The 26,345-nt window shown below is 31.2% G+C and overlaps 4 protein-coding genes across 5 annotated transcripts in view; 3 read left to right on the forward strand and 1 right to left on the reverse strand.

Annotated features, from left to right (window-relative positions):
* Positions 1-1,034: 1,034 nt before the first annotated feature.
* Positions 1,035-6,971, forward strand: ninaC (STKc_myosinIII_N_like and MYSc_Myo21 domain-containing protein ninaC). Its single transcript, XM_070640423.1, has 15 exons — positions 1,035-1,669; positions 1,729-1,950; positions 2,006-2,096; positions 2,167-2,442; positions 2,500-2,888; positions 2,944-3,389; positions 3,464-3,572; positions 3,629-4,238; positions 4,292-4,581; positions 4,735-5,239; positions 5,296-5,691; positions 5,748-6,083; positions 6,144-6,276; positions 6,424-6,621; positions 6,843-6,971. The coding sequence occupies exons 1-15, from the start codon at positions 1,110-1,112 to the stop codon at positions 6,875-6,877; spliced, it is 4,596 nt and encodes a 1,531-aa protein (XP_070496524.1). The 5' UTR covers positions 1,035-1,109; the 3' UTR covers positions 6,878-6,971.
* A 2,009-nt stretch (positions 6,972-8,980) lies between these two features.
* On the reverse strand, positions 8,981-11,417 carry LOC139090710 (probable glutamate receptor). Its single transcript, XM_070640509.1, has 9 exons — positions 11,072-11,417; positions 10,751-11,007; positions 10,568-10,697; positions 10,217-10,403; positions 9,933-10,148; positions 9,766-9,873; positions 9,597-9,699; positions 9,249-9,542; positions 8,981-9,190 (listed from the first exon to the last, which is right to left on the reverse strand). The coding sequence occupies exons 1-9, from the start codon at positions 11,415-11,417 to the stop codon at positions 8,981-8,983; spliced, it is 1,851 nt and encodes a 616-aa protein (XP_070496610.1).
* A 744-nt stretch (positions 11,418-12,161) lies between these two features.
* LOC139090711 (uncharacterized) lies at positions 12,162-15,934 on the forward strand. The gene is made up of 4 exons (XM_070640510.1): positions 12,162-12,216; positions 12,276-12,986; positions 13,044-15,737; positions 15,792-15,934. Exons 1-4 carry the CDS (start codon positions 12,162-12,164, stop codon positions 15,932-15,934), a joined length of 3,603 nt encoding a protein of 1,200 aa, XP_070496611.1.
* A 1,947-nt stretch (positions 15,935-17,881) lies between these two features.
* wb (wing blister) overlaps positions 17,882-26,345 on the forward strand; it is a 40,261-nt gene continuing 31,797 nt past the window's right edge. For both annotated transcript variants that reach the window (XM_070640421.1, XM_070640422.1), the window contains exons 1-3: positions 17,882-18,146; positions 23,773-23,950; positions 24,007-24,163. In XM_070640421.1, the coding sequence (XP_070496522.1) occupies positions 17,897-18,146; positions 23,773-23,950; positions 24,007-24,163 (585 nt within the window). In that variant the 5' untranslated portion in view covers positions 17,882-17,896. The remainder of the gene's footprint in view (positions 18,147-23,772; positions 23,951-24,006; positions 24,164-26,345) is intronic.

The raw sequence follows: 26,345 nt of genomic DNA on the forward strand, positions 1-26,345 counted from the left end.
AGCATGCGCGAGCCGATAAATCTAACAGGTGTCATCACTATAACTTACTATAACATTAAGATAAATGTGCTCAGGAACGTAAACATTACTTCCACAAATTTCCATAAAATTAATCGGTGGAAGGGATTTCATGCGCAATTTAAGCAAATTTTAGTGAAATTCATGCTTTGTTGCCATTTAGCGATTTTCAATAAGTAAATTTGCATCAGCAGCAACTCAAAACTGGAAAATTGAGCATTTAATTTAATTAGGTGAAAATAATTTAGGAATTTCTATGGCTTTCAGAACGTTTTCCTGATGACAAGAATACAAAAATTAATTCACTTTAGTTTTGTGCCCAGTTCAGTGAAGTTGGAAAAAGGGAAGAAAAAGTGAAGACAACAGCATTCTTAAGCTCTGTTCATTAATTCAATTAGGTGTGAAAAAAATTTTTTAAAAAATTCAAATTCAAATTTTGGAGTGAATTGAAAAGTTTTAAATGCAAATTTTAATTGTTGAGTTTCTATTTAAATTGTGAGAAGTTTAATGACTAAATTTATGAATAAATTTGGATTTTTCGTGTTACTAATTAAATTATGTCAATTAAATTTGAATGAAAAGTTTAAAAATTAACAAGTTTTCAAGATCACTAATTTATTATTTAATAGGAAAAGTGGATCTAATAGTTTTTAATTCATTAGAGTTAAATCAAATGTTAATTGGAAGTTAATTGTTCATGAATGCTGTTAAGGAATTTTCGATCAAATATCTAAAAATCATGAGAAATTTCATGCTTAAGCGTGAAAGTTAATGACAAATTCCTTAAAAATTTGATTTATTAAATTTATTTTAAGAATCTTACTTTAATTCCAAATTATATCAAGATATAAAAAGAAATTTCAATTCTATTTTATATATTCTTCTTACTTTTTATTCAGCATAATTTAATAAGACCATTGTACACATATAATCCAAAATCAATATACAGAAACATTACATCACGTGTGTCAAATCCACAAGTTTATTTACCCTTAATTTAAAAAAGAAAGTGAAAATATAGGAGACATTTTTGAAGCTTCTTAACTGTCTGTAATTATTGCATCATTTGCTTGAATAAATCATATTGAACAATGAGTTTATTGGCTTACAATTCATTACCAAGTCCGAATGAACGATTCGAACTGAAAGAAGTGATCGGAACAGGTGTTTGTTCGAAAGTTTATATTGCGAGTGATAAAGAATCAAATGGAAGGAATGTGGCAATAAAAATTCAACGTTATGAAAAGGATTTAATTCCTTATATTAATGAAGAATATCGTGTGTTACGGGATTATTCGTCACATCCAAACATACCGGATTTTTATGGAGTTTACCGTAAGAAATCTGAATCAAAAGAACCTGACGAAATTTGGTTTGTTCTGGAATATTGTGAAGCTGGTCCAGTTATTGACATTATCAAGTCATTACAAACCATCAATAAGCGTATAAGTGAAGAACATATTGCTTACATTTTACGTGAAGTTGCTAAGGCTATATTGCATCTACATGAGAATAACGTTATTCATCGTGACATTCGTGGAAGTAATATTTTGATGACAAAAGAAGGTGAAATAAAGCTTTGTGATTATGGATTATCGCGTGACGTAAAATCGACAAATGGAAAACGTTCAACCTGTATTGGTTCTTGCAGGTGAGTCAAGCCAAAATGTATTTATTTCCTCAAAATTAATTATCACATTAATCCATCAGTTGGATGGCACCAGAAGTCATTGCGAGTGCAAAAGGATATACTTATGATAATCGAGCAGATGTTTGGGCTTTAGGAATAACAGCGATTGAATTGGCTGATGGAAAAACTCCTTTTGGTGACATGCATCCAACTCGAGCAATGTTTCAGATTTTAAGAAATCCACCACCGACTTTATATCGTCAATCAAATTGGAGTCAAAATTTCAATGACTTCATTGGAGAGTAAATTTGATGTTTTTAATTCCATTGAGAAATTTACTCATGTAATGATTTTCAGATGTTTAGAGAAAAATCCTGATCATCGTCCTTTCCTGATAGAATTAATGGAACATCCATTCTTCACTGATCTCCCTACTAACGATTATCATGTAAGAGAATTTTAATGAGATCCCTTAAAGGTATGCAACTGACATAACACATTTTATTTGTTTCTCAAAGCTTTCACAAGAGATTAAAATGCTTCACAGTGATGTAGAAAGTATCAATTTTCCATCACAAGACGAGGCCATTATTTGTAATGGTTTATTAAGAACCCATGACAATAAAACTGAGAAGCTTTATGTTGAAGACTTGGCAGCTTTGGAACGATTGTCTGATGATACAATTTTTGAAGAAGTTAAGAATAGAATGAAAATTGGCTCAACATATACATACATTGGAGATGTTTTACTGTCTTTAAATCCTAATAAAGAATTTCCAATTTACGATCGAAAGGTACGCCTATAAGAATGCAAAATCATAAAAAAATTTACCTGACTTAATTTTTCCCAGTTCCACAATCGATACATGTTCAAGTCACGTTCAGACAATGCACCTCATATTTTCTCTGTTGCTGATAGCGCTTATCAAGACATGATGCATCATGAAGAGCAGCAATATATCATATTTTCTGGAGAGTCTTACTCTGGAAAGACCACTAACATGCGACTGTGCTTCGAACATCTTCTCATTATGGGAGAAGGAAATGCAGGTGTAGTTGGTCGCATTCAGAATGCATTAATCGCTATTAATGGTCTAGTTAATGCTGGAACACCATTAAATAATGACTCAACCAGATGTGTATTGCAAACTCAATTGACATTCGGATCAACTGGAAAACTAAGCGGAGGAATCTTCTGGATTAATTTATTAGAAAAATCAAGAGTTTCATCTACTGACATGTAAGTGACATTTGATTGCAATTATGGTACCTGAAAAGTATTGTTTAATTTTCAGGTCTCAACCAAATTTCCACATGTTTTATTACTTTTATGATGGAATGGATACTGAGGAACGTCTGGGCGACTTTAATCTAGAAAGTGGTCGACATTATCGATACTTGCGTGTTCCTGATACATTTGTGAAATCAAACCTGGATTTCGTTCGTGATGATCCTTTAGGAAATGCATTGAAGTTTAAAGATTTCGAACAAGCTCTGTTAGCTCTCGATATCTCTCAAGATACTCTTGATGCTATATATAAAATCTTTGCAGCAATTTTAATTCTTGGTGATGTTCGTTTTAAGGAATGTGATAATGATAGAAAAGCTGCATTAGAAGATCCAAATGTAGCAGCAAAAATTGCTCCATTATTAAAAGTAGATGAGAAGAAGTTCCAATGGGCTCTAGTCAATTATTGTGTTTTGATTCAAGGCAATATTGAAAAACGTCGAATGACTCCAGGTAAAATTTTAAGAAAATTAAATATTTTAAAAACAAAATGGTGAAAAATTTCAAAATAAATCTCTAAATGATAGATCAAGCTCGTGATGCTCGAGATGTTCTAGCTGGCAACCTTTACTCTCGATTAGTCGATTACATTACAAATCTAATCAATCAAAAGCTTGCATACAACAGAGCGATTTTGTAAGTTAAATTATCAACATTTAATTGAATAAAATACTTACTTTATATTTTCAAAGTGGTGACGCCAATTCCATTATTCTGATGGATCTGTTTGGCTTCGAGTGCTTCAAAAGAAATCGTCTTGAGCAACTGTTTATCAATTCAATTAATGAGCAAATGCAATATCATTACAATCAGCGTGTATTTGTCTGGGAGATGGTTGAACAAGAAGAAGAACACCTTCCAGTCACAAAACTTAATTTCTATGACAACAAAATTGCAGTTGATCAACTTATGAATACACCAAAAGGCATATTTCATGTTATTGATGAATCAAGTCGTGGACAATATAATTATGAATTCATAACAGATACGCTTGGTAATAGAAAGTCACCTTATATCCAAAGATATAGTGCACATGAGTTTACAGTTGCACACTATTCTGGAAAGATTGTTTATGATACACGCGATTTTGTTGAAAAGAATCGAGATTTTCAGCCACTTGAAATGATTGAAACTCTACGAATGTCTGAAGATGAAATTATTAAAATTTGTTTTACGAATCCATTGTCAAAAAGCGGAAACTTAACGATGGCTATGAATGAATCATATTCTCGGAATACAGTTAAAAATAGGAAAGGATTAAAATGGGCTGATGCTTTAGTCCAAGAAAAGATTAAAAATCGGGTAAGGAAAAACTTGAGAAGACATGCAAAAATTCTTAATAATTTTACTTCCAGAAAATGAATACACTTTCACGAGGACAATATTCTCAAATCCATAAAATGCGTACTATGTCTACTGTCTTTCGTGCTGCATCATTAGATCTTCTTAAAAATTTATCAGTTATTTCTAACAGCGGTGGAATCCATTTTGTTCGATGTATAAGATGTGATTTGGAATATCGCGAAAACGGGTTAAATGAAGACATGGTTCGTCAACAATTAAGAGCTATGGCAGTTCTAGATACAGCCAGAGCTAGACAAAAAGGTTTTTCGGTCCGCATTGCATTCCAAGAATTTTTGAGACGGTAATATTAATTGAAATCAAATTCATAAGATTCTTCCAAAACTGCAGGTCTGCAGCCGTAGACGAACAATAAGTTAAAGCCGAAATCTGCAGGCCTGCTCAGCTAAAATGCACTACTAACTCATAAAATTATATTAATCTATTTTTTCTATAGTTACAAATTTCTTGCATTTGAGTTTGATGAAAATGTGGAATTGACGAAAGACAATTGTCGTCTCTTGTTAGTTCGATTGAAAATGGAAGGATGGATTATTGGAACATCAAAAGTTTTCTTGAAATACTACAATGAAGAATATTTGTCTCGTTTGTATGAAACACAGGTTAAGAAAATTATTAAAGTACAGTCAATGATGCGAGCATTTTTGGCAAAGAAAAATATGGCAAACAAAATAAAGAGTGTATTAAAGAAGCCAATATGCGCTGCAGAACATAAAGATATGAATGAAGAAGAAGCTGTCATTAAAATTCAAACTGCTTTTCGTGGCTATAAAATTAGAAAAATTTATGGTCCATTGATTAATCAAAAAACTGGGAAAATTGACATAGCTACTGCCAAATTTATTGAACCGTTTGCTTGTCGCTGGAAGAACAAATCAATTTTCCAAATATTGCTGCAATATAGATCTGTTCGTCATATGGATCTTGTTAACTTTTCTCAAGTAAAAAATTTAAAATTCTTAAATTTATCTGCAGCTTTAACTTTAATTAATTTCAGCAAGTTCATATTTATAATCAACGATTGATGACAGGCTTGACGTGCACTGAAAAGTGCGTGTTATTAGAAAAAATTGACTCTAAAGAAGTAAACAAGGAGCAGCTTGGGCCAATACGCCGAGCAGTTTGGAAAATTCCGTTCCGCTTAGATGAAATTCCATACTTTGACACGAAATTCTTATGTGACATGTCACAAGTTACCAATTTTACTGCTTATGAGGAAGAATTTGAAGCTTGGGATGCTCCATTGAGGAGAAGAACAAATGTCTCTACTCATATCAGCAATAACTTGTATTATTCTGGCAATAGACGTGAATCAGTTTATGCTGATATCAATGAAGATGATGGAATGATTGTTGATGAGCCATATAATCGAGATCCAACAATTCCTTTGAAGGTTTGTAAATATGAAATTCGCGTATGAGAATAATGTAAATAAAATTTAAATTACAGAAAGTTAAACCAAGGAAAATTGAATATAATCCATCACCACGTCAGAGTATGCAAGTGGAAGAGCCAATTGAGGTAGAGCCACGTCCATTCTGTTCATCACCAACTCCATATTCAAAACCGAATGTTGGAAATTTACTACAAAAGTATGGAGGAGAGCCAGTTCAAAAGAATTTCGTTCCTAAAAAACGTGCTCCAAAACCACCAATATCAGATTCTACTGAAACGATGCCACCATGGATGAAAAAAGGGCCAGCACCTTCCATTCCATCACCTTCTGGTCGAAAAACTGATCCAATAAGAGAAATGGAATCAATGGGAAAGAAATCAATTGAAGAAGTGAGTTTTGGATTTAAGTGCTGTAAATAAATTGATTCAAATGTATTCTATAATCTCTAGACTGAAGGTGATGATCCACCATTTAACTTCCAAGCAATGTTGAGGAAGACGCCATATAATCGAAATTCTATGAAAAGATCAACAGAATTTAAGTTTACATTACCCCAAGAAGATTCAATCAATAATAATTCAGGTAAAAAAATTTGAACAAGAGCATGATCATGAATTGCAAATGTATCAGTATGCATTGATCTACAATGATATAAATACAATGATTTATTGGCTTGAGAATATCTGATTTTCGAGATTAATAGAATTTTCTATAAAAACATCTTTTCAGAACCATTTGTGGAAACAAAACCAAGCTATTCATCTGTGGTTTATCACAGCAAATCTAACCGTCCACGATCATGCAACGAAGATGCTCCTCGTCCACAAGAAAGAAAGTCACCAGTACCAACTGAAAGATTACATGGCAAGAATGGAAATACTGATGAAAATGAAAATTTAGATTTTATTCAAGAGGAAATTGCTCCTGGTAGCTTACGTTTTTCCAAGTGGACAACTTGACATAATATCTAGCTAATGCATAATGCCTAGCCGCACACGGTATACGGCTCATGGCTTTTCCAACATTTTTTGGTGGCACACAGGTTGGCTACTACTAAGCTAAACACTATACCAAGTTGTCCACTCGGGTTTATATTGAAAAATCTTTACTTTTAACTAAAAAATTCGTTATTTTTTGACATTTTTCAGGAATCATAATAGAAGGATATGTGGCAGATTTGTAAATGGATGGAGTTTTCAACTAAAATAATCACTAATTCATGCTATTAAAATATTTTAAAAATTCATTTAAAGCATTTATCAAGTTAATCAAATGACATTATATCAAAAATTTAATTGTATTTCAATAAATGTGTTGAATAAAATTATGTAAATCAAGTTACTCGGCATTCTACTCTCATTCTCTTTTGAGCATAGAGAATTCAGAAACTCTCTTTCAAAACACGTTAATGCAAGAATTTTCAGGTAATCTTTATAAAATTTAGCAAAACAAAAAGTTTCTTTGTAAAATCACGAGCATGTGCATATTGTGTATTCCCAGTTTCTCAATTTTCATGATAAAGTCTATATATTTTTAAGAGCAATTATAGAGTTATTCGTCCAACCCACAAAATATTTTAACGGACTTCGACTGTTGACGAAAATCAAATTATGTAAAAGAGAATTTTATGAAAATGTACCTGGACTAATTTTTCTAATGATTACGTGACTTTTTTCACAAATACAGGAATTTTCCTTCAATTTGCTCAAAATTACAATACAAACGCAATTTAGAAGATAACACTGTGATGTCCTTTGTGTATGTACACTAATAATTACCTACTTATATAAGTTTTTAAACTTGAGAGAGGATTGAATTCGATTGAAATTTATCAAATAAATTAAAGACATTTGCAGTTAAGTCTTACAGTTTAGTTTTGGATTTCCAAAGTAAAAGAGCTCTTAAAAAGATGAACACATCAAATTTAAACGAACAATTTCAATCAATTTATCGTAACATTTTTCTGCATCAACAAAACATGGCATATGCCAATATGATAGCCGCATTCTCATCAGGCAATCCAGCAATGGCTCAATCTCCAATAATAAAAGTTGAACCTGGACTTTCTGATGTATCAACAAGTTCAATGGCGTCTCCTGCAAAATCATCAATAACATCGTCGCCTCAATCAACTGAAACAGCGGCATCGAATTCATTTTCCTTGGATACGGAAATACCGCGAGAAGAAATTGAAGGTGATATCGAAGTTATTATGATAAAAAATCTGCAAGATAATTTGAAGGAACTTGATACAACGCTTAATGGATTACGAGGAAAAAAGTTTGGCTTTCGTGAATTACTGGATTTTTCAAATAGACGTCCTACTTATAGTGCAAACAACTCCACAACAAAGCGTATACGTACTTCATCCTATGCATCGTCAATTAACTCCCCACAATCAGTCAAAGAAATTAATCATGTTAATGAAGTCATTAAAAAACCTAAGATTGATGATAATAATGCAAGTTTCTCAAGTGATGATGGTCAATTGATGATTGATTGGGTTGAAAACGATACAGACAAGAAGCATGAATCTCAAGCAATAGAACAAAGAACAATTAAGGAGGAAGACATGGAAATGGAAGTTGATGAAGTTGATGAAGTTGATGAAGTTGACAATAATATTGAACTAGAAAAAAAACTTTTCATGCCAGCAATGTTGAGATTTGAAAGATTAAAGAATATTCAGAAGAAAAAGCCAAAAGTTCCTATTGAAAAACTCGAGACTACTTATCATCAAAATATGGCAAGAAACTTTCCAGGAACTGAAAATCGCACTCAAGAACAACAACAAAGACGTACCAAAAATACTATTGCTGCAAGAATGTCGCGAAACAAGAATAAAGCATATGAAAGATTGCTAGAGACTCAGTCACTGAATGCAACTACTATGAATATCAACTTGAAGCGCCAAATTGCATGTTTGAGAGTTTATGCTAATTCTTTGATGAACTTACAAGGTTTTCCTGATGCTGATTTTAGCGTGATGTGGGAAAATAATATTAGGGAAATGTATTATGATAGCGAATCATAAATTTTTATTAATATTCTTTTAAATTCTTTTTAAAGGAACTACAAATGATTAAAAGCTTTAACTTTTTAGATTTAAGAATGAAAAATTCATATTTTGAAATGTACTTACTTACTTACATCGCTGGCCGTACAGATCAAGTGTGATCCATGGCCTTCCTTAGTCGGTTCTTGAAGCTGGCTCTATCGCTGGCTACCGCTTGCCAATTACTATTTTTAATGTACTCATATTAAACAATTAATGTAAATAAAATTTCTATTGTAATCTTAAAATTTTGTTCTTGTTTTTATGCTTATGTATGATTTCAGCTAAAAATGATATTGTAGATATTATAAGTCCAACTCCTAATAATATAAATGCTCCACTTAAATGCAATGGAGTCAAGTTTGTAGGACCAGGTGCATCTCTATGTCTTGATCTTTCAACAGCAAGCTGAATTTTGTTATTTGTGTTCTTTAAAACAACCTGAATAAAAATACTTAATTCGTAAATGCAATTCATTTATATTTAAATTCATATTTACATCCAGTTCCACATATTTTTGAACTCCACTTTCAAATATTTGTAAAATCAAATCATCCAGTTCGCTCATCAGTGGCCATGTTTTTGTTGACATAGCAACACACATTTCATAGTAAATGTCATTTTTTAATGTTTGATAATTGTTAACTGTCCGTTCTGTAATATATTCACCGATTGCATAGTGTCCGTAAGGTAATCGTTCAATGCTAAAACTCAAATCTTCATTTATTGCACGTTGTTCTAGACTCTCTTTGGAAAGTGTTCGAAATTTCGATAGCAGTTGTAGAATCATTGGCTATTCAATCAAGTCATTAGTGAAATTTATGATTTAATATTTTTATTTTTCTACCTGAGTCGCGAGCAAAATTGAAAAAATCCATGCATCATGAGTAGAACCCCATTCCATTCCACTAGCTGCTAGTTCCTCTACAGTATCGATTGCTTTCTTGTACCTTGAAATTATTTAAATTATTGTTTGAACAGAAATGTCTAATAAAATTTTCATATCAAGAAATTACTGTGGAATTGTAAGAACACTTGCTAAGCTTGATGAATATGAATTACCGAGGAGGAGTCCCAAAATTAGTACTGTAGTAAAAAATATAAGCATTCCTGTCTTGATTGATCTACAATTTACAATTTTAATAATTTAGTAAATAATTGTAGCGTTATCACTGGATCTTACTTAAATTGCACTGACTGCAAGACATAGATTCCTAAAATGTTTATTCCAATTTTCGAGAAACTGACAATTATGTGATCTTTATTGGCGTCATTAATTTTTATATATCCAATTCTCAATAATTTGTCACAAACTAGAAGGACGAAAAATGACACAATAACAGCAATCCACAGGGAAAATTGGAATGGCAGTAGAGGAGTTCCGATCGGGTCACGTAGCCTTCACAGAATTAAGAAAGAACAAATTAATTTTATGAAAATAACAAAATATCAATTTTAGCGCTATACTTAGGCTTAGGAGTTATAACAGTTACACCAGTTCGAGATATGAATTTTGATAAAGACAGGAAAATACTTTCATGAAACCACGAGTATAAAGCTCCAACACCAACTTCTGCTCTCCTTTCAACAACTGCACCAATTATTCCATTGCCAGTTCGATTGTCGAAAATTTCACCCCATTCACCAGCTTCATCTGAAAAAAATTTATTTCAATCACTTCGCTGGCCATACAGATCAATTGTGATCCATGACCTTCCTCAGATATCGCCTAAAACTGGCTTTAGCGCTTTTTAGCGCTTGCCAATTTCCAATTTATATAGTTTGAAAACTAATAAATTATGAGCTACAAAAATTTACCTAATGAGATAAGTAAAGTACAGTTAACTCTTTTACAGAATTGGATAAAAACCCATCCTTCAGTTCCATCAATTAATAAAGGTGTCTTTTTCGATATTTCATAAGCATTTGGTTCCACTCCAGTTTCGTTCTAGGATTAAAAAGGTTTAGTAAATGCAAAGATAATTCATTGAAACTGCTTACAACTTCCTTCCATATTGTATAAGGCATATAGTTAAATATGGCCAGTCCGATTTCACGACCTTTCAAATTCTTTACTTTTGTAGGAAATAAATTTGTCGTTTCCAATAAATCTTTAAAGTCTTCAACGTAATTTAAGTCAAGCGTTAATATATCCTGCAAATCTGAACTATGAGCATTTGGTCCAACGAATTTTGTTGTCTTGAAATTGAAGATCTGAGTGTTTTCATTATATTCCATGAATAAAATATTAGGTAGATCTGCAAAATCATATAAGGTTTGATTCTGATCGCTATGAAACTTCCCAATCAAAATTAAACTCACCATCTATTGCTGGATTCCGAAAAATTTTATCAAAATTCAAAGGCTTTGAATGTAACACATCAGAATACACAAGAACGTGCTTCTTAGGGAACACTTGAATTGATGTATCATGCAGTTCATGAAAATTTTCAAGAAAACTTCCAAATACATCATCAGAAATTATGAAAGCCTGGCAGCCTATGTCAATTCCTTGTTGATAAATTTTCTTTGTACTTGGTGTTTGATCATAATGAAATGTAAATGAAAGGACATCATAGAGAAGTGGCTTGAACTTTGTTTCACTTGATACGACAATGCATACCAGATATAATGTTGTGAAGTATTGAGAAACTGGAGATATATTCATGTTAACGAATTACAATACCCGAGTGGAAACAGGCGATTTGTCGATCTTAAGTCTAGAATTAAACTCGACATTTGTGAAGTATGCTATAATATATCAAGATTATAACTAGGCTTCTACTCGACTTATCGCAGCCAGTACCACTCGTGATAATTAACAAATATTTTCTTACCAATATGATGGAAAATATCGTTTAAAACAACTTCAAATGAAAATGTTTCCTCAATTGAAATGTTCATTTTGAACTTTTGAATTGTGATTGAATTCAAAAAATATAAAGCATGTCCTTTTATACAGGATCAAAAATCATGATTGATAAAATATGCATGATCAAGAAAATTGTGTGTGCTTTTTAATTAAATGTTCTGTTGACAAATTTAAATGTGAAGAAGAAGAAATCAATAATACATATTTGGTCATTTTAACATGTAATTTGCAGGTAACATATTCAGGTTCTTCAACAAAAAAAAAGGGTGGGCAGCTTAACACTACTAAAGATCTCATTATTTGGAGAAATACGTAAAATTGGAAAAAACGAAGTAAAATGAAAGTGAAAAAGAAGAAATAAAAAAACAACGTATTTTTGAAAATTTTATTAGAATTCAATCATAGCAACCATTATTTACAAACTATTTCCAATTTGTTTATTCAAAAATGCTATTTTGTTTATTCGAAAACAAGCATTCAATTAAACTAGACGTCCACATCCTTGTTTACGGAAATTTATATCAATTTTAAAATTAAACTATGATGGACTTTGATGAAGATAATTACAGCACAGATTCGAGTGAAAGAGAACAAGGTAAACAACCTATAAATCCTCACAAGAACCTTAATAAAAAGTAAAATTAAATTTCTTAGATGCGAAAAAAGCGATTATTGAAGTTGTCGAAGAAGAGGAAATAGTTCCAATTCCTGAATACACGGAAGCAGAATTAGCAAAATTAATGCTTTACATCCAACACATGGCTACATCATATGATTTAAGTGACAATGACATTGATGACTCATTCAGGGAAAATGTAAAGAAATGGTTTCTTGATGTCATGGAAATTCAAATATTTGTTTATTTTGACAACGGATATCTAAGTGCCGGTCCATGTGTTCCGACAAATCCAATTTCGCAATTGACTTACTTTATTCGTGAAGAATTAGGTCACGTGTTTACGGTTGATGGATTTCATGATGAGGTGACCTTTGGAACTATTAATGAAAATATTGACGAAACAGTTATTATGCTATTTCAATGCGTTTATATACCAAGAATTCTTAATGACACGCGATGGGATGAACAAATCAAGCAAACTTTATTCAATGAAATGCACTCATTCATGGCTCTTTTGACGGACATCAATTCGAAAATTGGATCAATGGTTATTCTGTATGTTCCAGATGAAGGACATAATTTGAGTGTCAAAGAAGCTGTTGTTAATAAACCTTTGATTAAGCGCTATGAAAATGTTCTGAGCTATTGGATTTCTCAGATTCAATTGTGCATGAATGACATGAAATGCTTGAATCAGGCATCCTTACCATGTCCATCTGATGAATATGATTTTTGGGTTTATAAATGTAAGATATAATTTTTATTGAGAACTGCTGTTTTAATGATTTAAAATTACTTTCTAGTTGAGGTGTTTAGTGGCATCAATGAGCAATTAAAGCATCCAAATGTTCAGCATATTACTGAAATACTTACAAATTCTCAGTCACTTTTCATCAAGGAATTCTTGTCACTTAGTGAAAAACTTCAAACAGAAATTGAACAAGCAAGTTCCAATTCATCATTTTTGAAGCTACTTATTGCACCATGTCAAGAACTTGAAGAATCTGAATGGCCAAAAGATGTTCCACCAAAACTCCCAAAAATCATTTATCTTATTCGAGTGATTTCAATCCATTCTGATTATTATGATAACAAGGAAAATACAGAACGACTCTTTATGTATCTTAGTAATGAGATTATCAGTTACTGCATCTCAAAAATTGACATCAAAAAGATTCTTAGCGGTCAGCCAAGATTTGGAATACGAATTTGTGACATGTCAATTGACTGTTGTTTGGCCTACAAGGAAATTTTCAAGCGAATAGTTGAGCAATTCTCTATAGAAGATTTTCGACGTTCATGGATGCTGGATGAGATCAGAGTCTTTAGTCGTATCAACAATTTCATTCAACGACTTTACGATATAATTGAAATCTGTGAAAGTATAATTGTTTTTGGTAGAATTGATGAAACAGGATCGATAGCACCACTTAAATTTGGATGTCATAATGGTCAAGAATTTTTGAAAATTTGTGAGGATATTCAAATGAAATTTGAAGCTGCATTGCAGAGCATAAAAAGTTCATCATTAACAATTCTTGATGTCAATAATTCAAGTTGGTATGAGAAAATTTCGTCATTCAAAACAATAATTAGAACTTTAGAAGGATGTGTTGAGAGTCTACTTGTTCATACCTTCCTCAATATTGATAATGTTGAAGAAGCATTGGACATATTGACTGCTACGTATAACTTCTCAAAACGTAAAAGTCTTCAGGCTGAATTTACTCGTAAAGTTGAAGAAATGTGGAACATGTTTGGTCAGGAATTGATTGATACCAACAATAATATATCAAAATTGGAAAATATGCATATATCATGCTTGCCAAAATATTCTGGAAAGGCTATGATGATTCATATAAAAATGAAGAGATTAAAGCGAATTAAAGATCTTTTGACAGCTGCGCATTATCTTCCAAAAGTTTGGATTATGGAAGAAATGTTGACAATGTATACATCAACAACTGAGAACATCAGGAAAAGGATCGAGGGATATCATACTTATTGGAATTCTCAAATAAGTCAACAGCCAAATGTCTATTTAACTCGGTTTTTAATTAATCGAAGTCCAACACATGGTGGACTATTGGAATGTAATATTGATCGCAAAATTATGCCAGTAATGCAAGAAATAAAATATTTTGATTTTTTGGAAATGCCAAATTCAGCCGTGCTCATTCAAATCAACACTAAACAGACAAGATATACTAACTTGTACAATAAAGTTGTAAGTGTCGTTCTATTGCACAACAGAATTCTGTGTGCATTGTCAGACAAAGAGAGACTGCTTTTTAAAGAACACATCATGCAAATGGATAGAAAGATATCACCTGGAATGTTTCGTCTTACTTATCTCGATGAAATGACAGATAATTTTATCAATGAATGTCTTTTGCACTTGGAAGAACTTCAAGATTTTGTCAATATCTACAAAATCATTAACAAAGCAATTGTGAAGCTTTTTGAAGACATTTCAAACAGTTACTTGCAATCAATTAGTGTAAAGACAATAGGATCATTATCAAAATTTGCGAGAAAACTTAAAGAATCAAGAAATCAATCGGTCAGGTCTATTGGAGCTTCATATAAGAAAGTCATTGACTATATAATCTGTATTTATGATGGCTTTGAAAGTCACTTGAATACATCAGAAATGGCAGAACGATGGGCAAACTACATAAAGAAAATTGACGGACTTGCTGAATATGGCATTATTAGTGCAAGCCGCAATACATTAATTGGAATATATGAATTGTTGAATGGACGAAACAACATGAAACCTGATCCAATTATTGCAATTGAAATCAAATTGGATGATCGAAAAATTGAATTTGAGCCTGAATTACAGCAAGTTGTGAATACAATCAAGCATATTTATTTCGACCTTACAAAAAGCATTAAAATATTTCCGAGACTGGTTGAAAAGTTTGATCAGCCAAATAAAAATGATTCACAAGATTTCTATGAAATAGTCAATGATGATCTTGAATGTCGTGAAGCTTATTTCCAAATAAATTCTGTAATCGAGCAATTTTTGGAAAAAGTCAATGATTATATTGAAACTTGGCTATTGTTTCGCATAGTATGGGAAATTGATATTGATAAATTCATGCAAAAATATGAGGAACGTGGATTAGACTTGATCGAGTTTGAGAATAGCATGATGAAGTATTATGATGTATCAAATCAAGTTCTTATGCAGGATACAAGCGTCGTCATATCATTTGTCACATTTGACTGTACGAAACTGAAGAAAAGCGTTCTTGAGTATATTGAGTCATGGAAGAAAGGTTACAAACTAACACTTTGCATGACCATGATAAAGAAGTTGGAAATATTCAATGAAAAGTTGACATCTAGGGTAAAAATGTTGAGTGAACAGCCAACAAATGCAGCTGAATTAGATACATTAGTGAAACTACATGATCAGTCAACAATGGAGTATCGAGAGCGTGAAGAGGAAATGGATGAGATAAGGAAATACCACAGATATTTAGGTAAGTAAAAAAAGTTAAAATTCTCGATAATTCTGAAAATATTTAATATTTTAGAAAAATACAAAATTCACGCCCCATCAACTCTCATCACGAACTTTGAGAATATGCCAAAGAACTGGAACTGGTATTGCCGACGTCTACGAGAAATTGATGATGAATTGTATAACTTTAAGGAGCAGTTTAAAATGTCAGTTTAACTACAATAAATGTCTTGTTTATGTGTGTGTCTTGGCTTAGTTGACAGTAGCGACATCTTTTGAGAAATAAATGATTAGTAATCTTAGAAGTAGTCATCATTAAAAATGATACATCTTTATGATATTTTTAGTAATTTTATAAAATCGAACCTTCATAAGAATATAATTTTTATTTTATCTTTTAACTCTGATCTCCAAATGAAAATTATTTGCGTGCTTTTACAATATATATATAATTTAAATTGCATTCACAAATACATTTATAAGATCCACAGAAGTACATGAAAGCAAAAAAATAAAGACCAAAGGCCTGTCAGTGAATTGAATTTTATATTGAAATTGAAACATATGCTTACCATATGAATAAGAAAATTGATTAACTTTTATGTTCATCTTATTCACCTTTTTAGATCTCTGATTGTAAATAAATTACATTTTCTGTAATTAATTTTCTTATTACTCTACATATTTCTTTTTTCAAGTGAATGCTTGTACTCAAAGAAGATCAATTGCAAACAAGGTTTGTAATAAAATTAATTAATTGCATCAAGATGATTTTAAACATCAATTTAATTGATGTTAAAACATGCATTTGGACATTAAAAATTTCAATATCATTTTGAATTCTTAAAGATATTCAATAAAGTGAAGGATGTGAAAATTTTATAAATTTCTATGGACTTAAATCAGTGGTGGACAGCTTTTGTGTCGCAGTACACAAGTATGTCGCCAAAACTTTTTAGAAATTCAATGCACCGTATGCCTTGTGCAGTTTCAGCATGGTTTACCTCTAAAGTTTGCAGCGAAAAATAAAAGGTTGTCCACCACTTACTTACATTTTAAAATTAGCTCTAAAAGTTGGATTGCAAAAATTTAGGTGAGTTTTAGGATGTTTTTGATAAACCCAAACAAATGAAGAATTTTGTCCAAAGATTGGAAAGAGGGTCTAAATACGCCTCTGGTCATACATGGAGACATTTAATATTTTCAAACCCTCCTATCGAAAATTCCTCATGTTCACGTTACGCAAACAAAAATTTTCAAATCCTTTCTTCCCTCAACTCCAACGTTACAATCACCCCTCGTCCCACTCTCCGTTTAAAATGGAACAGGTAACATCATAAATGAACGACCCCATAGGATGTAATTTAAAAATCCTATCTTAAACTATTCATAGAGAAACACAGAACAGACAACAGAAAGGTAAAAGGTTAAATTTATTCATGAGAATATCAAAGTATTATTGACCGTAACATTTTACCTACAGACTATATTCAACAAGGCGCTAAACTTTTCTTTGTTCATTAAAATAATACTGAGAATAATTCTTTTTGAACAGTTTCTAGATGAAACTATCGATTCCTTTTTAGTTCCGACAATCTCACATGATCTAAATCACAAGTGCGAAAGAGAAGGAAAATTTTTGTTTATAACTCGCTCATGTGTTTAACATCATGCTTCTTATCGTTTCACGTGTTCATGCTATTCTCTCTCTCCTCTACCGGTATGTTTTGTTATGCATTTCTTCTCATTTGTGTATTATTTTTGAGAAACGCATCACAACTTCTCTCAATGTCGAGTGATCGTTTGAAGGAGTCAGACGTGTTATGTTTCGCGATCGTCATTATTTTCAAAGGAAAAGAAAATTTGTGTGTAACAGATTTGCAAAGAAGAATAAAAATAGAATTTGTGCAAGAAAAAAAAAATTTTTTTTTGAATAAATCAAATTAAAAAAGAAGAATTTAAGTGCAGTTTTAAAAAATTTCGATATTTTTATGATTAATTTGAATAAAAGGTGTGAAAAAATATCAAAGGGAGAAGCAGTTTAGGCAAATATTTGTATTCTAATGTAGAATGGAATGAAAATAATAATGATGAGAAATTAGAAAAAAGTGAAATTTTGAAAGTTCATTGAATGATAAGGAAGTGATATGATAAATAATAGAAATAATCTATATAATAATGTATAAAATGAAAAAAATAAGTGTGTGCCTTATAACCCTAACATTGTGCATTCTTATAATCCTCACATCCGCTCAAAACATACGTTCAAATCGTAAAAAATCGCGAAGTAATTTACAAAAAGATTCAATCCTAAATTATGAAACAAACAAAGATAAAAATGATGGATATTCGATAGAAAAAGAAAAACAAAGAAGACCGGACGCGTTGAAGAAAAGGCGAAAGGGAAGTCATCAAAGGAATGACTATGGTTAGTAGTTAATATTCTCATAATCTAATTTAAAGGATGATAATCACAAGAAAAAAAAAAAGAATCCAATAATTTTACCATTCTGCTGAATTGCTTGCTATCCAATCATAAAATCAAATAAATTATGTTTAATAGCCGTTTAAAAGCACTTTTGCCGGTGCGTTGAAAGAGAAAACGTTAGAATAACAATGCGCGATTGACGATCAAAAAATTTCTGTAATAAGTTGAAAAATTATGAAAAATACAGACGATGAGAATATAATAACAATCATAAAATGATGCAGAATATGATCGAAAAGGAAGAGAAACACAAAAAAAAATTTTTTATGGGCTAAAAAATACAAGAAACCACAGGTGATGATTATTCTCGTTCATGAAGATTTTGTTGCAAAATATCTTTCACTCGTGAGCTAATGAATTTCAAGTGAATTGAGATAAAACTTTCAAGTTATTGAAGGTTGACAAAATCATTATATTTAAACTCAATCGATATAATTTGAAAAAAGAAACGATTAGTGGATGCTGTGAGCTATGTACAACAATTAGTGCAATGTCGGGGACCATTGTGCGAATTCTTGTAAGATCGACAACACTTCAGATCACTCTTGTCAAAACCGTGTTTAAAATTCTATAGTCTAAGTTTAGCGTGACTCAAAAAGTTTGGACAACATTGCTCTATTTAATGATTGAGAGATCGATCTCTGGCTGAAATCAAACCAACGTACTCATAAAACAGTGATACCGATACGATTCCGTTCACTTATTACGAACTACCCTATTCGGTATGCTGCCTAACCATCTAACCACAGAGGTATAACACTGAAATTTTTGTCTTTAAATGGGCCGATACACCAGATTCCACTCTTTGGATACTGCTTGATGTCTTAAGAAAAAAAGACTGAAGTGATAGCTTCCCGAATGATTCCTAAGGATGAGCTATATTCTTTATTTAATTAATTCCTTAAATATAAATGCATATTCAAATTAAGTCGGTCTTGAATGTCATAGGTTGGATTTAAAAATTCAAAACATCTTTTTTGAAATGACAAAATTACTTGATTTACTTGAATTTTATTTAAAAATCCAGTTTTAAATCATACCTTCTTCATTATATCCTTAAATAGAGATCAGCAAAAGAATTTTATCTTCATATCTGCAATTATTTACTTACTTTAACCTCACAAAAGGCATTAATATGAATACTTTGCAGTGTGTTCATGCCTTGTTTGAAACAAAAGCTTTAAGAAACTTATGTTAAAACAATTAGTTACGTGCTAATTCAATCGTGTAAAATAAATCATTGTGTCTTCTTATTCTCGTGATGCTATTTTCTAACTAAACACATTTTTCTTCTTTCAGTTTTGTCACACTTCATTAGCATATGCGATGAAATCTTTTTTACATATTCATTCCGCTCTTAAATTTGTTTTTATTGTTTTAGTGACTGACTATTGCATAAAATATGAAATTCCTCTAAAAAATTTATTTTGCGCACAAAATGACCCGTAATTTTGCATTTAAAAAATTATTATATAGGCATTTAAAATTTCAACACAATAGGACAGTGGTGGGCAACCTGTGTACCGCAACACACAAGTATTTTGGAAATACCTTGAACCATGTGCAGCGTGCGTTTTCGGTCAAGGTTTACCTTCAAGGTGTGTTGCGAAAAATATAAGGTTGCTCACCACTGCAACAGTAAACTAGAAAGAGAAGAAAATGAGGAGAATTGGATAGAAACCAAAATAAAAAAAACAGATTGTGTGTTGAACACAACAAATTAGATACCTGGAATCAGATCTTCTTCATTGGCATTACTGTAAAGAAGAAAAAACATGTGTGAGGAAGAGAATCGACATTAAAAGTATGCTACAAGAAAAATGGCAATGCATAACTAGAAAATCGGCTATCTACCTGCATAGTATCTTAATGCTACTTATGTCGCATTTGTTTTTAAGGAATAAAAGCTGGAATTTCGTGAAGTAGCGTAAAAAATTGATTCAGATCTTCTTGTTATCTCTTTAGAATTTATCACAAGTAGACATTGTATAGAAATGACAATAAGGAGCTGCCGCAATTCTTCGACTCTATTATGTTTTTCATTGTACATACACAAAAAATAAATTGTATAGGAAAAGAAGTAGAAGGAAATGATGTTTTGCCTCTAGGCTCACTTTTGCGTTTTTTATATTCATTTCTTGATGCACTTCAAAAGTGTTAATGTTGAAGTAAAATTGTAATTTTTATGACTGCACGAAGATGAAATTTCATCGTCATTATATGCACAGACATGCGCCACTATAATTTACATGATAAAAAAGAAGTGAAAGATTACTTCGATGCGATCTAGTTAAACTTCACTAACATACAACATAATCATGATTCTTGAATGATTCATCATTCGCATTTTCTTGTGGCAATGAAGATAAACAAAGATATTTTTCTTCTTCCTTCTCCTCCTCCTCCTCTCCCATACGCTCCCATTTCGTACAGTTTTTTTTTTTGTTTATTTTATTCAAATACAATTTGTAATGTTTATATGTTTGCATATTCGTTGCACTATGTACATTCACATATCTATCTACATTCATTATTGACATAGACATGATAATTTCAAAGGAAATTTATAACAAATCTTGGAAATTCTAATTGAAGAAAAAGTTGCTTTTTTGTTGTAGCTGTGAAGATTTCATTTTTCTTTAATTTACACTTTTACATTCTAAATAATTTAAAACCAACTCACTTAGCACATTTAATTTAATTCACTGGATATGTATTAATTGAATTCAATTTATCTATTTTCTTCTTATGTTGCTTAAAGCGTGGAAAATAGTGAAAAACTGTTTCATAAGATGAATTGAGAGTGGATTCCAAAAGAGTCAGGACTGGCAATTTTCTATTTAAAAAAACCTTCAGATATTCAGAATCATTGAGATTCAGAACTACTCTAGAGCGTATTGCGGCTCATGATTGTTTAACGAGTGAGGGTGCGCCAGACTACTGCACTCAGCAGACCTACAGTTTATAGTGCAATCAGAAACACTCCTTTGATGAAACTCGATATCGCAATAATTAGGTACCGAAGTGCGAAATCATTACGCCATTGAGCCACCTCGACTATCTATTTCTATTTACACCCCTGAATATCGCATCTTTATAATATAATTGGCTAAAAATGTTGATAAAGTTATAACTTTACTAAATTATAAAAACACTATTTTTCGCAAGATAAGTTCTCAGCATTCCCATGACTTGTCACGTTTAACTGCATCGATATACACGTAAGTTCCCTTATATGACGATGAAATAACAACTTTTGAATAAGAAGAATGCAATATACAAAGATGCCAATAAATGTGGTCAAAGCATAGCACATGAAACATATATCGTATGTATATTGAAACGACTTATCTCTAGCCGGTAATCTTCTTGAATTTTAAAATTTATTTTTATATTAAAATGAAACTATCCATTCAACTGGAAAGAAGTTTCTTATATGTAAATAGCTAATTAAAGATATCTAAAGAGAGAGAACCTTTAAAGAATGATTCATATTCTGCCTTATTATTTATTCTTGCTTCTTATTTTTGAAATTTTTATTATTTGTAGATCTTACTCGAGATTAGTTAATTCATAAAAAATTAATTTACTTTACATACAAAAACTAGAAAATAATTTCACTCACAAATATGCTAAATACCTTCTGTTAGTACTCTGAACAAATTTGATGAGTGAAAGAATAAGCAAATTAGAGATTTTTGTTTCGTGTCAAACTATTTTTGTGACTGTTGTTTTCAGTAAAAATTGTATTTTCTCTCTCATTATTTTCTCGCGACCAAAAGAAAATAATTAGTGCTATTTTATTTCACTATGTAGCTTTCAGGCATATTTTTTGAATTAATTTAACTTTTGTGTTCAAATTAATTTTAATTTTGATCCATTTTCTTCTTGGAAAGGAATGAGCAGTTCCTCATTGTTGACTTATGAACTTGGCAAGTTTGCAAAATATAACTAAGCCAAAAGTAGTTTTTGAGAAGACATAGAAATGGGTCAAAACAAAATTATGTCAAGATCATGCTTATTTATTTCTTATTAATTCAAAATTAAACGGAAACAAGGATCATTTACTAGCTAAGTAGCACTTTTAGAGTTCTCAGATGATTTTTGGCTGTTCTAGACACGCTAACTCGGTATGTGTGATTTGTTACACATAATGTGGATCGGTACATATGTTGCATTGATATACTCTGAATCACGCAGCGTGTAGAGTTGGAAATAAAAAACAGTTAACAAACCCCATAGATCAGTAATGGGCAACCTTTCATTTTTCGAAGCACAACTTGGTGGTAAGCCTTGGCATACAGGTGTACACTAGAGTCTTACAGCGCACAGGTTGCCTACCCCTGGCAAAGACTTTAGCTATTTTTATTTGCTATACACTGAAAACTACTTGAAAAATGAAGAATATTTACCATGAAATTCCTCAAAAAAATTCATTTATTATTTTTCAAAATACCTATAAGCAATCCTTCATCCTTTGAATTCTAGGAAGAAATCAAAAAAAGCAACACGAAGTTGTTGAAAATACAAAACATAATAACATAAATTTCATCATGATACACAAGATATCTCGCTTCCTTTTATGTTGAACATCACCTTGATTTTACACAATTCCTAACTTAGTTGTTTCTAATTCTATAACAAAAGAATATAAAAAAAAATTAAATGTTTATATCAATTTAAGTGGTTAAAGCATAACAAAACAATATAAAAGAGAAAGGATTAACAGAAAATATTTTCGAGATGCCTTCCTTCATTTTAATGACGATCGAAAGCAATAAAGAAAATAAATTTATGGTTGATTTTTTTTTATTCTCTCTTAAGCTTCATAGATCTTAAATGAATGATGTAGAAAAAGATAAACATAAATATCATTATATGTTAACACTAATGTAGCATTGATCTATCTTGATAATATCAACATGACAACTTGTGTGTCCTAACTTATCCTATCGTTGATTATTGGCTGAACTTTGAATTAAATTTTAAAAAAAATTGATAAAAGAATTTTGTTCCAACGATTAAGCAACCCGACCGACATAAATAAAGAAGGCGTCACGGAACATTTATTGAACTTTAAACAGTCATATGAACTTCATATGGCGGCTTACATGTGGTGTTAATAAAAGTATGACGAAGCCTTAACATTTCCGTGACGGAGCCTTCTACACATGTGTCACTCGGGTAACGTGTTTACAAAATATAAAGGAAGAAACATTTAAGAATTTTTTAATCTTTTTCGTTTATAAGTTACAAATTATGTACACACTTTCATCAAAACAGCATGTTTACAAATTCTTTCATAAAAAAAGACAAGAACATAAGTCGCTACTTGAGATACACAAAAAACCATGTCAAATTCACTCCACAACATTCCCTTCGAATAACAAAAAATATTCATTTTATTTTCAAGTTCACGATTTTCTTATGGGCTGTATTAAAGTAAAGAACGAAACAGAAGGAAAATATCGGATCATTTATTATAATAAATGGCGTCATTAATTACGTTGGAAAAGAAGAAAAAATAATCAAATGCATTAATACAAATTGTTTTACTCATTTTCAGATTTGCGACAGTTACCAGACAGTACACATCCGTTTCAACGCTTTGTTGAATCATCGCCGAATGGTGGATTATTTCCAAAACCATTTAATGTTGCAACAAAAGCTAAAATTACAGCAAATTCAACATGTGGCAGTGAAGTCGAAGAGTTTTGTCGATTAGCTGACATTTATTCACCAAGGTAATCATTACTGGAAATTTTAAGGAACACTGATTAATGACTAACCATTTTTACAGGCAACAATCAATGTGTGAAGTTTGCGATTCTTCTGATCCTGATTTAAGTCATCCGATAACAAATGCAATTGATGGCTCGCATTCATTTTGGCAAAGCAAATCATTAGCTGTGGACAATGAGTCTGAATTTGTTACAATCGACATTGATTTGGGGCAGGTGAGAATTTTCTTTTCAAATCATATTGTCTTTAAAAAGGGCATCGGCGGTTAACAAGCTTTGAATTTTCAAATATGTGTAGTATGCTGCAATTTCAGTCCAATTTGAATCTCTTGATCATTTTACTTACTTTATGAACAAAACAACTCATTAGATTTGAAGAAGGAAATTGTTGAAACATCTCCATACATTGCTGTAATTTATTCATTGTCTGAAGGATTTTTCAATCATTTCATTAAAAAATTCAGTTTATTTAAGAAGTGCTCTCAAATGCTCAGTATGTCACTTGAGGCCTTTTAATATGTCGATCAATTTTTATTCAGTAAAGAAAGGATTTGTAAAGAAAGAAATATCTTTTGAATATATCAACAAAAAAATACCTTAAATGAAAGAAAGAACTAAGAGACATTTTAATTGGAATAACTAATGGCTCATTTTCTCTTTTGTTCCACACAATTCACTGGATTGGAATTCTATTTCCTTGAACAATTAAATTAAAAAACATATCAGATGAAAATATTTATCAATTGGAATGAACTCGATTTAGGGATCATTTATAAGTTAAGTAGGGTTTCAAAATGTTCAAAAGATTTTGACTAAAATCACAATTTCTTTATAGTCACTACTATGTTCATAAACCCTATCGATGAACATAATTTTTTAGGTACCCAGGGATCTAGGAAGGGTTCGTCCAAAACTGCAGGTCTGGATCCTTGGACGAACTTTAAAGTGTTGTTGAAAACTGCAGTCATGCACATCTAAAATTCAGGAAATGCTGACCTGTGGCTCCTAGCTGAACCCTACATCTAAGTCTTTAAAATAGCTTCTCCTTTATTCTCAGAGCTCGAAATCGAGTCTAATCGACCAGAAAAAATTGACTCGACTTCGAGTCGACTCAAATCAACTTCAATTGTATCGACTTCGAGCTCTGTTTATTCTTCTTAAAAAATTTAAAAAATTAAATCCCCAAATTTTTTATGAAAAAATTCAAATTCAAATAAGATTCAAATTTGCATACGTCGCAGCATTTAAGCACATTCTCTCGATTTACTCTTGAAATAAAAAGAATTCGTTGCACAGAAATTTGCACATGGTAAACATTTAACGCTAGTATTTAATGCATGTATTTTGAACGCATTTGTAAATATAGAATGAAAGAAGAAGCAAAAGAGTTCTATTTAAAATTGTCGCGTATCAGAAAATAAACTCAACGTCTAAATTTTTTTTGTGTAAATAGAATTTTTATGACTCTTTTATTCTGTTTGAGGAAATTTTCATTTATGTCGTTCTATTTCCGTGAACTAAATCTCAGAAATTCCTCAACGTATGACTTTATGATTGTGCATTGATGCATAAAAATATATGTGATGCACAAGTTCATGTCTATTTTTGTAGATTATTGCTTTCACAAACATCTATTTTCCTTTCTCGCTTTATACACAAAAGTATGCGGCGGAAGTTTAATGGTTTCATTAAGTATCATTGCATTTACATAACACTTAAACCTTTTTGACTTGCCATGTTTTGCAATTCCATTCCAAAGAGCAAGTTCATTTATAAGTTCAATGAAAATATGAGAAAAGAACCTCAGAGTAATCATCAATCTTAATCATTAAACCACATACAATTTGCTTTCTACTCCATCTCTTTTATTGTTCATTATTATTTGAATAAACATAAAGTTCAGTTGAGTTTATTTTGCTTGCTTTCGTTAATGCAGAAAAATGATGCAATTTTAATTTACCATAAAATTACATTTGATTGCAAATTCTTTCTAAATTCTAAGAGTTTTGGAATTTGTAGTAAATTATTTTTCAATTTGTCATTAAGGGTCAGACACAATTCAGCATTTGCAGTTAGGTTATTGATTAGTAATTCAAGTTACAGCTTAAGTTTGTAATTCATTCAACTCGTAGTTTATAATCTTCTTTATAGATTACTTGTAATCTACATGATCATTAAACTAGTTTAAGTAGAATGGCAATTAATTCACATATTAATCGTACAAGCGCATCGAATTAGATATTTTCATCCTTTGTGCTGTAAAATGAAATAGAACGACAACATGTATAGAGATCAAACTTATGGCTATCGATTAGAAAAATGATCAAAATACAAATTGCTCATTCTTAAAAAATGTGAACAGGCATTGTTGATTTTATAAAGGTGTTATAAATTAGAG

This window comes from Chironomus tepperi, unplaced genomic scaffold (genome assembly GCF_022539635.2).
Source record: "Chironomus tepperi strain 1889 unplaced genomic scaffold, CSIRO-AGI_Ctep_v1 contig_219, whole genome shotgun sequence".
Classification (NCBI taxonomy): Eukaryota; Metazoa; Arthropoda; class Insecta; order Diptera; family Chironomidae; genus Chironomus; species Chironomus tepperi.

What these genes read in the sequence shown, in the direction of transcription:
- ninaC (XM_070640423.1), top strand. Translation starts at nt 1,110, where the DNA reads ATGAGTTTATTGGCTTACAATTCATTACCAAGTCCGAATGAACGATTC. An exon ending in TCCCTACTAACGATTATCAT is followed by an intron (nt 2,097 to 2,166) that starts GTAAGAGAATTT and finishes TGTTTCTCAAAG; the next exon opens with CTTTCACAAGAGATTAAAAT. An exon ending in TTCAATCAATAATAATTCAG is followed by an intron (nt 6,277 to 6,423) that starts GTAAAAAAATTT and finishes ACATCTTTTCAG; the next exon opens with AACCATTTGTGGAAACAAAA.
- LOC139090710 (XM_070640509.1), bottom strand. Translation starts at nt 11,417, where the DNA reads ATGAATATATCTCCAGTTTCTCAATACTTCACAACATTATATCTGGTA. An exon ending in TACTTTACTTATCTCATTAG is followed by an intron (nt 10,404 to 10,567) that starts GTAAATTTTTGT and finishes AATTTTTTTCAG; the next exon opens with ATGAAGCTGGTGAATGGGGT. An exon ending in GTTATAACTCCTAAGCCTAA is followed by an intron (nt 10,149 to 10,216) that starts GTATAGCGCTAA and finishes AATTCTGTGAAG; the next exon opens with GCTACGTGACCCGATCGGAA.
- LOC139090711 (XM_070640510.1), top strand. Translation starts at nt 12,162, where the DNA reads ATGATGGACTTTGATGAAGATAATTACAGCACAGATTCGAGTGAAAGA. An exon ending in TTCGAGTGAAAGAGAACAAG is followed by an intron (nt 12,217 to 12,275) that starts GTAAACAACCTA and finishes TAAATTTCTTAG; the next exon opens with ATGCGAAAAAAGCGATTATT. An exon ending in TGATTTTTGGGTTTATAAAT is followed by an intron (nt 12,987 to 13,043) that starts GTAAGATATAAT and finishes ATTACTTTCTAG; the next exon opens with TTGAGGTGTTTAGTGGCATC.